At 34.4% G+C, this 17,248-nt stretch overlaps 1 protein-coding gene across 1 annotated transcript in view; it reads left to right on the top strand.

The window, feature by feature from the left end:
* Positions 1–16,955, top strand: part of LOC136971134 (ATP-binding cassette sub-family C member 4-like) — a gene marked incomplete at its 3' end in the record, with an annotated part of 60,044 nt that extends 43,089 nt beyond the window's left edge. The window contains exons 10-14 of the mRNA XM_067265611.1: positions 1,425–1,616; positions 8,496–8,590; positions 14,939–15,025; positions 15,088–15,184; positions 16,764–16,955. Of these exons, the coding sequence (XP_067121712.1) occupies positions 1,425–1,616; positions 8,496–8,590; positions 14,939–15,025; positions 15,088–15,184; positions 16,764–16,955 (663 nt within the window). The remainder of the gene's footprint in view (positions 1–1,424; positions 1,617–8,495; positions 8,591–14,938; positions 15,026–15,087; positions 15,185–16,763) is intronic.
* Positions 16,956–17,248: the final 293 nt, after the last annotated feature.

A 17,248-nucleotide genomic window follows, 5' to 3' on the forward strand; every position in this document is an offset into this window, starting at 1 on the left:
AAAATCTTTGGAAAATTAATTGTATTTAACTTAACTCGTTGTTTATGTAATCTGTTAAAAAACGTTTCATTTCCTGTTATGCATATAAAATAACCTGACTGAATGAAAGAGAAAATATGATCTACTGTCTGATTACGTGTTCAAGTGATCTTTATCCAACATATCCAATGTAAATCTGAATAATTATGTAAAATTATAAACACAGCAATTTGTTATTACTTTTCTTCGGAATAAAACCGTTAAATAATTTCAAACCCCTCGTTTCACACTTCCGATGAAGTATAATACTGCGTTCGCACACAATCCACGACTCACTTCGATCTAGATTTACCGTATTACCGTATTTTTTGGCGAATAAGACGACCCCCGACTTTTGAGAAGATTTTTCTGAGTGAAAAGTCGTTTTATACGCCGAAAAATACAGTACTTACAATCTGGATTGTGACTGTCGCCAGTCGAACTTCGTGCTTTCCGCACAGGCAGTCTTCTTGAAAAGAACCCAGCTATTACACGCGATGATAAAACTGACATAACTACGCGATAAGTCACGAACACCAACAAACAAATTAGAGATTTGTTCATAAATAAATACAGTACTATTTCTCGCCATATATCTAATAATAAATAGATGTCATCGTCTCTCCAAATACACTATCTTTTTTTATTTTTCTGCGATAGCCTGACAAGGGTTCTGCAGCTATCTTGTATTTTCTCGCGCGCGTGGAATTGTGAGATTTCTCTTATGACTGAATCTAGTTTGAAGAACTCTCTTGAGTCGTCGCGATTGAACCTCGTTTCAGTCGAGATTAAAACGGTCGATAGAGGTCGCACCAAGGCATAGTCGCCGACCTCGGTCACAGTAGATTGAAATGTTCGGTGCGACCGGGGTATAAGAATCTAACAATTGATTTTAGAAATGTCTTCATTCTGGTTTTATTAAGCCTCTAAGTTGTAACTGTCAATGTTAAGTTTTAAAATACAAAACCTTACGATCGTATTCTATGTAAAATTAAAAGAATCCTTATATTTGTTGATGTAATAACTGTGATATTTTTACCTTATAATTTTTTTTACTTTTTTGCATAGATCAAAATGTGTTAACGAGCATGTCTAACACTCTCACAACAACATTGTGCATATACAACTGAATTTCTCTTTATTATATAATTATTGTATACCCCTATACGAAAGTTTGTTTGTAGATAAAATTTATTGAATGATAAAAGTGATCTGTGAGTTTTTCTTATAGATTGACTGAATATGTGCTATCATCCATTGCATTATACGAAGTATAAGATAAAGCAATAGATAATTCAAACAATATTTTAAAAATAATGTTTAAATTTTTTAAAACTGTTTATATACTTTTATTATTCTTGCAAAACATGTCGTATTAAATAATGAAATGACATTAATTCCGTTAGACGTCTTTATTAATGTCCGTGTTGGGAGAGATTCCAATTACTTCTGGTGAAGTGTGTGTGAAAGGAAAGATCTCGTATGCTTCTCAAGAAGCTTGGGTGTTCAACGCAACTGTCAAAGAAAATATCTTGTTCGGAGAAGAATATCAAGAAGACAAATATAGAAAAATTTTGCATGTAACTGCTTTAGAAAAGGTAAGATGATTTCTGCTTTTATTATCAAAATTTTTGCATCTTTATGTCAGTTCTAGAAGAAAATTTGTTTAATTGCAACTGTAAAATAAAACGAAAATGATCTCTTATGTATCACATTACGACGACGTTACAAATGTATGTTCTGTCGTAATTTATCTTAGAAACATGCCATGGTTTGTGAAGTTTAATATTAGAAAGTACAAATTTTTATTTGTATTTTATATTTTAGTGTGTTTCTGTTAAACATCAATAAAGTAGGAACGTTAAATACATTAATTATTATCACAGTGCAATTACATTCGTAATTATAAACATATTGTGTATAAATAGTGCAATGTATAGTAGAAGCAGTTGTAGTAGTTTTCGCAATGCTAAGTATCATACTGGGCAGCAATTATCTTCCATCAATTTCGATCATAGGCGAAGGCTTCGGCTTACTCCCAGTTCATATTGAGCATCTTCAAGTCTGGAAGAAAAGTTCTAAAAGCCTAGTGTTCCTGGGGCTTCTTCGTGGTCGTTTGGCACCAGAGAAACCCATTTCATGGCTGTCTTAGGGAACCTATTGTTTTTCCAACGAAAAATGTAGCCGGCCAGACTCTACTACGCGCAACAATGTTATAAAGTTTCCACATCCCACACCTTTGGAAAACCTCTTCATTGATAACATGATCTAAATATCAGATATTTTGGATTTGTCGTAAGCATCTCTGTTGAAGGACATTAAACGTTTTATTGATGTTTTTCGATGTCTTTCAGGACTCACTAACATAAATAGCTATCGGAATCAGAATGGCGGTGAACAGGCAAAGTTTGGTTCTCAAAGAGATTGGTGGTAAGGAACAGATTTTATTGATCTGCCAGAATACAGTTGTCGCTTTGCCGATGTGGCAGTTTACGTTTATTTCCGCTTCACCATTTTGAGAAATAACACTTTCCAAGTAGGTTAATCTCGCCACCACCTTTAATTGTTTTTTTCTGACAATTACATTCTGCGTATGGGCAGTGTTACATACATGCATAATATTCGAGTTTACGGAGTTTATTTTGATAGCAATTTTGTGTTCCTTCCAACCCATGCAGCCATGGCGTGCTATTATTATTACAGTAGAGAGTCGTTATCCGAACTCCGGTTATCCGAACGCTTTCTATTCGGACTGTGTCGTGCTGAATCGAACGTTTTTGATACTAGATTTACTTCTAAAGTATAATTTTCATGTTTTTATATTCTTCAATATATTTATTTTGTTTGTACAAAATAAGAAATAATTTTTAACGGTAAAATAGTGTCGATTATTATTAGAAAAATTTTCGTAATGCTTAAAATCGACGAAAATTCAACACGAAGCGACACGCAACAGAAAAAAATTTGAACATCGGACAGGTTAATATATTTTTTCGTACATAATCGGTTATCCGAACAACCCTAGTCCCCAATTGATTCGGATAAACTACTCTCTACTGTATTATTATTTATTAGCACAATGTGCATGCAGCCTGACTCTGATTCTGCATAAGCACTGCCAGCTTATGCAGTTGCAATAACATGTTATTACAGTAGATATAAAAATTAACACAAAATGAAAGACTAATACAAAACATAAAGCGATACATATGTCAGTAATGTACAGTAATACATATAAATTGAGTAAACAAACAAAGCAATTGTTGCCACATAATTATCAAACAGCGAGACATCCATGCAATGATGCAAAACTAAGTGTAAAATTAATTAATATTAGAACACATGGAGCGTAACATAAAGTATAACTAATAGTGAGTAGAAGGTACAATAAAGTACAATAATAGAAAGGAATGCAACTACAAAACAGATACATCAAATAAATTCAAATTGACAGGCGATAGCAAAGTACAAACTACAATAATATACATGACGAGTAACAATGCTGCCGATACATAGAAACAGTGCATGATATACAGTGATTATATATAAGAACGTTACATTTATAAACATTAAGAGAATCAGCGATGACCACGATGAGACACATAGGAAAGCTTGTGGTAGACAGGGGTGATGTTGTTTTCGTGCAAATATAGTTTTTTATTGTTGATCAGATGATATTAGTAACACGGCCAGTTGAGTTAACTGTTCAAAACTGCACAACAAAGGGAATGCTGTTAGTTATTTAACATGGGGCAGTCAAAGATATATTGATGGCTACTATCAGGAACGTCACATAATGGGCAGAGATAAAAGTCTCCAAGGGAGAAACGATGTAAGTAACTATTAAAACGTCCATGATCGGTAAAAAACTGGGTGTTAAAGTGATTAGGCACCCCTAATCACTTCAACACCAGGTTGCAAGCAGTGTGTTTGATGGATGAGAAAAAGCAGAAGGTAGTCTTGTTGTGGTTGTTGCTCCAACAATGCTGTTAGGTGTTAATTATGTCCTCCCAAAGCTTGCTGAAGTAAACAGCAAAGGGGAACTTAACATAGATGATAACGAAGGTGCTATCAGATCCAGCAGACTTGGCGAGCAAGATCGCTCGCTCATATCCAGGAATACTGCTGTGGGCATTAATCAACTAAAGGAATAATTGTTGTTAGAAGTGATTATAATATTATATATATTGTTGATGACAGATGGGTGGCTTGTCTATTGATAAGTTGAATCGCAGAGTTTCTATCAGATGGAATAGAGATATTACTGTGGTTTTAGTAAAGATCCAGATAAGAGATTGAAGAATGGAAAAAATTTCTGCATGAAAATTGCTGAATTGTGGGTAGAACCTGACACACTGCAGTGGAATTCTACACCACTGATGTAAGTAGCAATGCGGCAGCCCGTGCCATCCAAAGATTTACTACCATCAGTGTAAATGGCAACATCAGAGTTATCAAAGTTGCATTTAATGATGTTGAGTAGAATACTAGGATTGGATGTTTCTGAAATGTTATCAGGAGTTTTATGATTATTGGATGAAAGAGAGCCATTGTTTGTAGTTACATCAATACCACGTTTTAAAAGAATTTTAGAACTCAGAAGAGCCAGGTGCGAATCGATGGGTGATAGTAAGCTCATAATTGGGCAAGTAGTGTAAACCTTAGCAATATGAACCAGGGCACGCCTTTGGGCTGAAAGAGCTTTCTCTGATCATGTACAGTACCTATATGATGAATCACAGGTGTACAAGATGATTGGTAAAAAGATCTGGTTGTAAATGATGCTCATTGCAGTAAAGGTACTTTTTGCAATTTTGGAAAAACAAAGGAATATCTTATCAGTGATGTTAGTAATATTCTCAATATGTGGACTTCATAGGAGTTTATTGTCTAGGACAAAGGTAGGCAGTTTGTCAAGTCAGAAGAGCCAAATTGTCATGGAAACAAAAGACCAAAAATACCATAGAGCCGCATCGAGGCTTAACTGCTTGGCTGATCGCCGACCAACTGTGTTGAAGCACGCTCCCTAGTCCGCGTTACAGGCATTTCGTGACAATAATAAATTCGTATTACAAATATACTGAATTACTTATATAGTTATTGGCTATTGGCCAAATGAATAATAACAATTTATACTGTTAATGTAAATAATAATTTATATTGTTGATTAAGATGTGCGAAATACGACATATGACAGAGACGCCTCTAGTTGCCGTTTTCGGCATAACGTTACACGGACAGACAGGCGCGCGTTCAGTAAGTTATATATGTAGATATGGTTTAAATGCTACCACTTGCATGCGATTCAAATTGATCAACGCGAGTGGTCATGTCCAGACAGGCTAAAGAATGGTAGAGAGTATGCCATAAGAGCTGAAGTTTTTTTCGGTGGCCCTATCTTATAAACTCACAGGTTATAAAGCTGCTTCAGATGAGGGGAGATTGGAAATTATGTCCGAAGAGCCGCAAACTTCTATGCAAAGAACCGCACTTTCTGACCCCTGGTTTAGGATAACAGCAAGGTAACGAATAGTTTTAACTAGTTTTACTGAAGTGTTGTTGAGTTTGATTGTACTGACTCTGGAGTACAGGTGCTTGAGACCCGATCGACTAAAAACAATGTCTTTTGTTTTGTTAGGGTTTATGTCAAATTTATAGTTAAGGCACCAATCAGAGATGTTATTCAGTATACGCTGTGATTTGTCTTTTAAAGCAGCTCTTGATCTGCCACCCACAAGAACCAAAGCATTGTCAGCATAGGCAATTGAGAAATCTTGATCGAAATCCTGTGGTTAAAAGGCGTTACATAGTACAATTCGAAGCATAGGGCCATAAACAGACACAGGGGTATGTTTATGGCTTCGAATTGTACTTTGCAACTCCTTCTAACAACAGGATTACAGTTAGTCTTCTCTTTATCAGGCGATGAAAGCAGAGCAAACAAGAAGTAATTACAATTTACTGATTGTTGAGGCAATCTTTAATTGCATAAAAGAAGTTGGCTGGACAATTAAGTTTTCTGAGTTCAGACTGAATAATAAGCCACCACGCGCTATCAAAGGCCTTAGGAATGTCCAAGCTCATGCCAAAAACATATCTGTACTCTTGAAGAAGGTTATTGATGTCGTTTACTACTGTAGCGATGGCCTCGGGAGCAGATTTAAATAAAAAAAACGGCATTAAGAAAGAAGAGACTTTTGACAGAAGAAATACCATAGAAGCAGAATAAATCAAATCATGTATTTTAAAAAATTTTCCAATATTCTGCTTCAGCATGCAAAGATATGAAACTTTGCAATGTAAGCTGTCTTGCAATTTTGTATTTTTGTGTTAAAATTTATATTTTGTCTTTTTCATAAGTTTCCTTTTTAAGTTAATTATATATTAATTTAGAATTATTACATTTAGGATGAAATCACAATTAACTTCTATATATCTAACATATGCATGCCAGATTACAGACAGGATAAATTACAAGTTCGCACTCCGATTGACCCGAATGCCAGTCAAAATGAAGGTCCACATTCAACCTATCTTCACTTTCTCCTCCATTGTCAGTTTGCCTGATTATGAAAGACACGAGAAAGATGCTCACTTTGTTCTTTTGAATAAAAATCATTAATAGCAAAAAACGAAAATAAAGGAAGGATTGCTAGCTTAACTACTTACTGCAAAAAGCATAGCCAAATAATTTCGTCAATTTATCGTTTTAAACTTTCGATTTCTATCCTTATTAATGCGCAATTAACGAAAAACTGATATATTTATTAATAACTAGTCATGTTTTTAAAAATTACTAGCAAATTTTTAGGTCAATATGAGCAGACACTTCATCAATGTGGAAAAGTGATCAGAGCTGAGTCTATTAAATGTAGATTTTTCTCTTAATACACTCGTTGCTATAAGAATTAGCTCATCAAGTTGTTGACTTATTGCTACAAAACATGGTATGCGGATAAGTCCCAAGCACACATGAAAAGTATTACAGATATAGCATGATGGCTCATTGTATAATGCCAACAGAGAGCGTTAATGTGCATTCCTTTGTCCTGTAGAAGTGCAAACGGATTTTGTCTCTAGATCTCCTGTTGAAAACAAAATATGTATCACTAGGGCAGCCTTTATGTCACAAACGAAGACTATATGAACAACTAATTGTGTTTGATAGGAAAAAATCATTGTGTCGAGAAAAGCCAGAGGGTCTTCTTGTCGAATAGCCAGTCATCTAAACCGTTCAAGAAACACTGTAAGGAAGTGTTAGTACCAGTGAAAAAGAGAGAGCAGGTATACACAGCCCTTACTTTCCGGGCGCTCTCCGCAGACCACTAGCCTGCGAGGACCTCCCTGTCCAGTGACAAGCACGCTGACGGCAAACTGTTTTGTTGTTCACCATGTGGACACAGGTGGCATTATTACTACACTTCCCTGCGTCTGTCAGCACCATTTCGAGCAGCCAGGACAAGAAACATTTGCTATAATGGCCAGCCAAGATATGAGCTGCAATTGACACCATCCACTCTCATTGTTGATTTGAATGGTGATGCTCCTAACAAGACTGGACCACTACAGAATGTTACTGGGTCGTCTGTTACAATGAATTTAGATACAATTTGAGTACTGACAACGTCTGTGTTCATGTCTGCAAGTCTTGAACTCCTCAATCCTGCCTACAATTCGGAGTAGCACATTGCCCCCACAATCAGTGTAATAGTCCAAAGTGTGACAACAGCCAGTAACTTCTAATAGCGGTCCGAGCGACAATGACAGCCCTGCGGTATGTTAGTGACATCCTGCAGCCACATTGTTACCTCTCAGGGCGTGGCTCCCAAGAGCCATTTTCCAGCAGTAATATTTTCGAACACACACGGCAGTAGTGTCAGAGGACTGCCTTAGCCATAGTCTACACTTCCCTGACACGCAAAGATTTGTCACCGATTAAATATGTCTAGAATTGCATGGAATGCCAAGTTGTAGTGCCCAGAAGTTTGACCGAACGAGAGAATTCCTTGCAACAAATATAAACAGAGATGCCACCAGACTCCACACAGCACTCTTATGCCTATATGCCTGCTTGCGTGACATGGTGTATTCACACTAGAAGTGGTCTAACAGTGTACTATGATATTTTATCTTTTGTACGTTTTTATACAATAAATGATTCGATTGCTTTCATTTTGTGATCGCTCACTTATATCTCTATTGCATTCACAACATACATAGTCGTTTCATTCTGACAACTCCTTGGTGTGCCAACTTTTATGGCAACAAATGTATGTTAATGACATTTATCTCATTAACATACACTCGTTTAGTAATACTTTTAATTAATTTAGGCTATATTTTCTAACGTTTCAATGAATTTCTTTAAAGTCACGTTTAGTTTGAATAAAATACGCATTGCATACCTTATTCAAACTAAACTTGACTTGTAAAGAAATTAATTGAAATGTCTTGCATTTTTCTCTTGTTTATTGCAGGATATTAGATTATTTCCTAAAGGAGATCTGACAATTGTAGGAGAACGAGGAATTATAATGAGCGGTGGGCAGAAGGCAAGAATTAATCTAGCAAGGTAACATTGATCTTTCTTAATTATTGTATTTCTAGGAGTACAAACATGACAATACAAATCTAATAGGATTAAACCAGATGCAGTATAATAAAAAATACATTCTATGAAATTCAGATCAATGCTTTTGTCAATTCGTATACTGATTTTCAGATTAATTATTATATCCTAAACATTACTGAGAAACCGATAATTTTATATTAATTTAATGGGCTAAGGCAAATTTTGATCTGTTTATTTTTCCAACAATGATAGAATATCCAGTAATTTCCTAGAAACTCTTTATTAATTTCATGTAACATTGATAAAATTTCCTTTTACGTTTGATTGCAAAATATCAACAATTATCGAATAAGTTTAAAGAAGAATGATTAATAAACGAAAGAGTCATATATTATTATCAAAAATAGAAGTTCAACATTAATAGAACATGTACCGATTGGAATTAAGTACAAAGAAAATAATTATCAGTATCCATACAATTTGCATAAGAATATGACTAACAAGTTTAAAAAAATTAGTAAATTGCATTGGACCTTACTATTAAAAATGAGATGTGGGAAGGAGCTAACTGCAAAAAAGATCAAAATTGATATATTTCACGAGGAAGGAAAAGTTACAAGAATTGCTAAAAATTTGGAAACACCTTATTCAACAGTCTCATACTATCTCAATAATAAAGTGCAATGAACAGGAAAACGAAACGATGGGCGCAAGTGTTCAACAACATCTAGACAACTTGGTCTGGCTCCACTGAGAGAATATTGATGCGTGAAAGGCTTGCAAATAGGGCATATGTCGGGGTATTGTTTTAGAAGGATAATTACCAAATTTGATTTTTAAAAAAACTGGAGAGTTGGGTGCATTGCCAGGAAAACGTCAGAAAAGGATTTGAAATGAAACTGGAGCAAGTTGCTGTTACTGTGTTTGACAAGTCAAATGCTTTCTAACATTCTTCGGCAAGTGCATGTGATTCGTTTCTTTTTTCGTCTACAGTTCAAAAATTTATGCGATTCATTTTAGAGTGGTATCCATGCAAGATCCACGTGTTGGAAAAGCTGCATGCTTAAGATCCAGATCAACACACAGTGTTTGCTTTCTGGTATTTAACCAGAATAGCTATTGACAATGCATGGCCCATGAACATTTTGTGGTCAGACGAAACGCATTTCACCCTAGACAGAGCATAGGTGAATAATCAGAACTGTCGCATACGGGGTACTGTAAGAATTAAAGTTGTGCATGCCTCTGCACTATGCCTACATCTCTGTTTGGTGTGGTTTTACTTCTGTTTTTCATTCTTGGTTTGTTTTTTCTTTTTTTTGAGAAAATCACACTCCAATGTACTAAAAGGTGTTTCATGATAGGTGCCCAATACTGCAAACTTCTGTTTCATCAGTTATTCCTGGTTTACAAGAACGAGGATGTTTGGAAAGTAATAGATTCGTGCAAGATGGGACAACACTGCATATTGCCCAACAAGTGAAGAAATTGCTTCATAACAAATTTGGAGATGGTTGGGTAATTTCGACGAGTTTTCTGGATGTCTGGCTTTTTTGTTCCCCAAACTTGAATCCTTGTGAATTTTGGTTTTAAGGATATCTGAATCATCATGTTCATAGAGGAGGCATATAGACTGTGTAAATGTCAAGCAAGCATAATACTCCATGTTGCTGCAATTCCTCAAAAATTTATCAGGCTACTGTTGAACTTGCAGTAAGATGCTTCGAACATGTGATTGATGCAAATGCATTGCACATTGAACAAATGTTGCGAATAAAACTTTTTCGCGTGTTTTCATTTTGTGTTTTATGTTTATCATGCGCCATTTTTTCATCTTGTGGTAAAACTTTGAACTAAATATTTTTTTCCCATGTTACGTGTAACCTATTTACCAAGTTTTATCAAAATACGTCAAAGAGAACGGTTCTCTGTACAGGTGTGAGTAAAGCAACTTTAATTCACTCTGTATTTAAATTGGTTTCTCAATTTCAAACTTGGAACCAGTTTTATTCGATGAGTTATCATAGAAAATACACAAATAATTGATTTCGAGTTCGGACATTCAACTGGTGGCTTAAAAGTTTTGATTTTTGAAAATCAATTATGTGAAAATATGTCGCGCTATTTAGCGGTTAAACCATAAACAATTGCATTTTCAAACCTTGCCTGAAATCGTCTATTCTGACTTTCTTTCTACCCAGTGAATCTCGTCAAAAAATCTGGAACCACAGTCATCTAGGCCAGTGATGGGCAAACTTTTTAAAGAGAGGACTAAAGAAAAAGAAAAAAACTTTGGGCGAGCCAATATAATTTATTAAAAAATGACAATGATACATTTTACAAAATTCTTGTATTTGCTGTAATACTAAGCCCTATTAGTGAGAAAGATTACAAAAGAGAATGTGATGAATGAAACTGTGACTGCATTTCTAATAATTTTTCATAATTTGGTTCGAACTGGGATGCACTTATTCTTAGAAGAGAAGTTAAATGTTCATCTGTCAGTCTGTTTCTAAGGCAACTGTTTCGAAGTTTCATTGTAGAAAACACCTGTTCACATATATATGATGAAGCAAACATATCAGTAACGTTTTGGGCATGAGATATCAGATTTGGGAAAGTGGATTTCGACAAGGACTTGTAGAACTCAAATTTTGGAACATTAAGAAACAATTGTTTGAGTTGAGTGTTACATTGTAATTCAATCAATTCAAGTTGCAAGTCCGGTTTCCCTGTTTCACAGTTCACATTAAAAGGCATACCGAAAATTTTAAAGTTTTTTTCAATGACATTTGAAGTCTTCAAATCTTCGTTCAAATTCACCAAGGAGCCTTCTTAGACTATTTTCGTAACTCTTAAGTTTTTTCTTCATCACCGGGGCTATTAAATTCAACCTCGGAAAGTAAGACAAGGCTTTCTTAGCAAGCTAATTCGCGAATAGAACAAGTTGTACTTTAAAACTTTTGAGATGGCCCCAGATATCGATAAATTGATTTTTGCCTTGCATCTTGACATTCAACTTGTTCATGTGGCAGAGAAGATCCGTAAAAAATGTAAAATGCGAAAGCCATGCAGTATCTTCAAGAATTTTATACTCTACAGACCCCTGTTTCTCAAGGAAGAATGTCACTAATAAAAATTTGCCGGGATCAATTTAGCTTAACAGAAAAAATATTTCTAATTTTTATTTATTTTAAAATTTTTATTAAATGTACATTTTAAATGTGATATGCTGTGCTACCGCTAGAAAACTTTTTAACTGTTTTACATTTTTGCGGCAAATGGTAGCCTCTAAAGAAAGGTCGACTTCGCCGGTGGAATTGTTATTGCCTCGTACAGCGTGTGAAGGGACAAATCAGCTAGACTCATCTATGTATGTATAGTCGTTTAAAAATATTTTTTCTGTAAAAAACGTCACTATTTTGTCTTTCCGCTGCCAAACTCACTCAAAAACGCGTCCTGCGCTAAGCCACCTTACTTTCGAGTAGTACAATATATCAGAGTACTCAGATTGCATAGATTCTAGAAACTCCCGAAATTGTCTGTGAGCAAGCCCACGAAATCGAATAGCATTAACCAGCTTCACAATAACATCAAGCACAGGTTTCATATCCAAAGCAGATTTACACAGGGCGTCTTGATGTATGATGCAATGTAGAAATATAACATTGTTATCTGGATATTTTTCATTAAAAATCTCAACAAATCCAGATTTCTTCCCTGTCATATTTCTCGCTCCATCTGTTGTTATACTACATATGCAATTTATAGGTACTTTCAAAGTTGAAATTCCTTCCATAAATTCATGAAAAATATTTGACCCTGTTGTAGTTCTCTTCAACGACCTCATGCATGCTAGTTTCTCTGTAATACAGAAGTTTTCGGCAACACCTCTTATAAATAATAGCAACTGTGCAGTATCATTTATATCATAGCTTTCATCCATAGTAATTGAGCAGAATTTAAATTGGCCAATGTTTGATTCCAACTGTGACAATATGTTTTTATCTATTGCTTCGATTCTAAAAGTCACCTTTTTCCAAGATAAGCTTATTGTTTCAAAATCTTTTTTTTTGTCAGGGCATAAAATATCGCGAACTTTGAGCATGCAGTGTTTAACAAACTCTCCATCAGAGAGAGCTTTGTTACTTTTAACAATATTGTATGCTACAACTTACAAGTGTATCTGCTTGCTGAGAACTACTTCCTTTCTTAAAAATACTTTCCTGACCTGATAGTTTTTTGCGTAGAACTTCTGCTGTTCGTTTTCTTTCTTCTTCGGTCATGGCTCTAACCTTAACATCGTTGTGCTTAGAGATGAAGTGTCGTGAAATGTTATATTTTTGTAGACTGTTACAGTTTCATTGCAGATGAGACATAGTGGTTTATCCTTAAAAACTGTGAAAAAGAATTTCCAAGTTCATTCATCTTTGAAAACACGACACTCAAAATCAACTATTCGTTTCTTAGATAAAATCTTAGGGCCATAACTTTTTCCTGCCGGAAGTTGCTTCTTTTATACTGGACGGAGTCCATGGCCATCCTCTAATCAGCTTTGCGAAGTCTTCGGCTCACTGGCCCAACGTACGCTCTCGTCGACCAATTGCTGCTCTTTGATTTAAACCCAACGGCCATTATCCTAACTGTCGTTCTAACGGTTGCTCTCCAACAGACTTTTGTCCAAGAGCTATCAATTTGAATTTACAGAAATACGTTATAACACAAAAGGGCAGGAATCGCCGTCTCGCGATTCTGACCACGACATTAGGCTAAGTCAATAAATTTGTATGTCGTCACTGATATAAAATAAAAGAAAAAAAAAGAAAAAAATTTTTTTTCTCATAGCCTGTATTCTTTTTTATTCGTCAGATTAGGAATAATGTCGCGCGGGCCAGATAGAACATTTCAGGGGGCCGCATCTGGCCCGCGGGCCATAGTTTGCCCATCACTGATCTAGGCAATGAAAACTCAGATTTTCCCAATAGGGCCAATGATAAGAAAATTCACTTTTTTCCATTTTGTCAAAAATTGTACGCATCGATTTTGCTTTACTTTAGCACTAGTAGGAGGTCAATATGATTCACTTTCGAAACATCTTTTATTCATTCTGATATTGAAAACTTTTTCAAAATATTTAATACGGTTGATTTGCTATTGTCTATCGCTTAAAATGCTCACCACCATTTTTTAGAATGATTGGCTTTATTTTCTTACATTTGAAGAATGCCTATTCTTAATATGTCTGTTCTCAAGCCATTTTTCCAAATGCATTTACGAATTTTCGTAATCCTCACGTGCTGTATCTGAGCGTGTGCAATGATGTAATTGTTATGGCAAAAATTTTAAAATTTATCTTCTTGAATTAAAAAATTATGATTCTTTAAACTCAGTTTAGACTTAAAACTTGTATAAATATATAAAAACAACGTTTAACAAATCACTTTGCTTTTCGTTTACTTCTGTCGTTTGCTACCAGTCGACAAGTCCGCATTTCCCCAAATACGGAGGCAACCTTTCTTTGTAGGCTGCTGCCGCCGTAACAAAATGTAAAATGGGTAAAAACGACCTCTGGTGCTATCGCCACTTTTCATAAAATAAAATTTAAGTAAATATAAAATATAATGCATTGCCATTTTACATTTTGTTATGGCAGCAGCAGCCTACAAAGAAAGGTCACCTCTGTATTTGTGGAAATGTGGACTTGTCAACTGGTAGCGAACGACAGACGAGTAAACAAAAAGCAAAGTAATTTGTTATACGTTGATTTTATATATTTATACAAGTTTTAAATGTATTACTGTCGGCCATGTATTATATTTTATATTTACTCAGTTTAGACTTTTTGTCTCATTGCGGTACTTCGTTTCACTGCTTAGGAACGTTTTTGTTAATTCTCTGAGGCTACAGGTGACGTTGACAGGAATGTACGGCAAGGTACCGCGTTATGAGAATTGTAAGTAGTAAAATTAAGAATAAATAGAATAATTTTTGTGAGATAATGTTATCTCTGATAGGTTACTTTGAGACCTAGTGATAGGGACACCTTAATCTTTGTTCTATATGTTTTTAACGTCTTTCTTTTAGCTGATAAAACACCACACGGAAAATTTTATTAACTATCGAACAAAAATGACTTTATTAATTTTTTGGAAAACGATTTATTTTCGAAAATTTGAAAAATTTTCACATCACTCTCACATAGTTTCACGTAAAAACGAAACAGGGTGTAAAAATTAGAAAACACTTACGATGAAGATAACATTCTATAAAATTAATTTTATATTCGATGTAATGCTTAAGTGATATTTCTTGCGTTTAAGGATAATTTTGTATTATTATATTTCATAGAGCACTGTATCTGGATGCGGACATTTTCCTCCTGGATGATCCACTGAGTGCTGTTGATGTTCCAGTAGCAAGACATATATTCGAAAAGTAAATGTTTAAATAAAATTTTTTGTATATTTTAATATATTCCAATTCTTTCTTTATTTCAGATGTATAATGGAATATTTGAAAGACAAGATTTGTGTTCTCGTTACTCATCAAATACAATTTGTAAATTCTGAAAGTAAAATTTTAGTGTTAAAAAAGGTGAATACGTGAATTGCTTACTAATTTTTGTTTTATAAATAATTTTCTACAGTAATAAAAACATTATAATCTATTCTAACAACATATGAATTTTAAAACTATGTAGTTCAGAATAAAATTAAAAGGTAGAAATTTGAGTGCATTAGTAAATAAACCACTACAACAAAGCCATATATGGACATAGTATGATGACATATACAGTAGAGAGTCGTTAATCGGATTGCCGGTAATCGGAACGATTTTCAGTCGGACTGTGTCATACTGAATCGAACGTTTTTAATACTAGATTTACTTCTAAAGTATAATTTTTATGTTGTTATATTCTTCAATATATTTATTTTGTTTGTACAAAATGCAGAAATAATTTTTAACGATACGATAGCCTCGATTATTATTATAAAACTTATCGTTAGGCTTAAAATCGACGAAAATTCAACACGAAGCGACACGCAACGGAGAAAAATTCAACACGAAGTGACACGCAATGGAGAAAAATTTGAACATCGGACAGGTTAATGTATTTTTTCGTACATAATGAGTAATCGGAACAAATGACTAATTGGAACAACCTCAGTCTCCAATTAATTCCGATTTTCGACGCTCTACTGTATCTAAATATATAAAATTACTTGTTTTGACTGACTGACTGACTGATTCACTATCGCCCAGAGCAAACCGCTGAACCTAAAGAGTTAAAATTTGGTACACGTTAGGGTAGGTCATGAAAACGCACACTAAGAAGGGATTTTATGACATTCTCTTCCACAGGGGAGAGAGAGAAAATTTAGGCTTAACCTGAAGAACGGTTTGTACTCTACTATTTTATATGCAATTTTTTGTTTTCAACTAAGTTTAGTCTTCATTGTGTATATAGGTGTATTAAATTGATAACATTTAAGACATTGTTATAAATATTTTTATATATTTTGAATTTTTAACCAAATGTTTGAACCGTTTGAAATTCGAATTTGTTATTGCATATTAATTCGATTATAGAACCATTGTAAACGTTCCATAAAATTGATCAAATTGAAAACAGTTCGTTTGATTGTCAGTAATTTTAATCATTCTCAGCGGTAGGTGTTATATAACAATTACTATGGCTCGCGAAATGCTGAATATAAATGGTGATTGCTTGCAAGCCAAGTCGTGGATAACAGCTAGTAGATAATATGAAAGAAAAAAGTTCTTTTATGAAAAATTGTTTTTCAGAGAAGGATTTTTATTCCAGGATAGACATGTGACGCAATATCTGTAAAACTGTGGGTCAAGCACAAATCTCTCACGATCTACATTAATTCCTGAGAATTTTTATTTCATGTATGGTTAACATTTCTGAGTGTGAAAACAATTAGATTACTTAGATTCACTTTCTATACGTGGCATTAAATACAAAATAAAATTTGCATCGCCAGTTTAAAAATGCTTTTGTAAACATTAATAAATAAGACATTTGTTATCGGTAAATTTGGTAAAAATTAGTTAAATAGTAATACATTTTCGAATCAAAATTTTTGTCTGCATACATTTTCATATATTAAAAATACAAAATATGTGAAGTTTTGTTTTTAAATTTCAGGGAAAATGTGAATTCATTGGGAAGTTCAATGAATTGAACAATTTAGAAATGCTTACAGGAATTTTGCGAAAGGAAGAAGTCGCTAAAAATAGAATGGATTTAGAGACTGTGATTTTTAATGATGATGAAATAATTGGAGGCACTCAATCTGAAGTAAATGATAATATTGGAGACAGCGACCACCGCGATGCGGTAAGAATTACTTGTTTATTAGACAATTATCGCAGTGAAAATTAACAGAGTAAAATAACTGACGTTAGGCAGATTAATTTTTTCAAAAATTAATTTTATCAACTTTTTCACATAAAGAATTACTAGTTACAACAAGCGCACCAGTGGCCAAGCAGTTCTATTGCTGAACACTAGGAGTTCGGTCGCGGGTTCATAATGTGCTGAGACAGGTTGGCCACGTGAAGTTTCTCTGGTTTTCTTCACATTTTTAACATTTGAACAGGGGCAAGTTTTTCTTACAAGACCTCTTGGTA

The sequence above is a fragment of the Centruroides vittatus genome, unplaced genomic scaffold, assembly GCF_030686945.1.
Source record: "Centruroides vittatus isolate TY-2023 unplaced genomic scaffold, ASM3068694v2 contig_233, whole genome shotgun sequence".
Classification (NCBI taxonomy): domain Eukaryota; kingdom Metazoa; phylum Arthropoda; class Arachnida; order Scorpiones; family Buthidae; genus Centruroides; species Centruroides vittatus.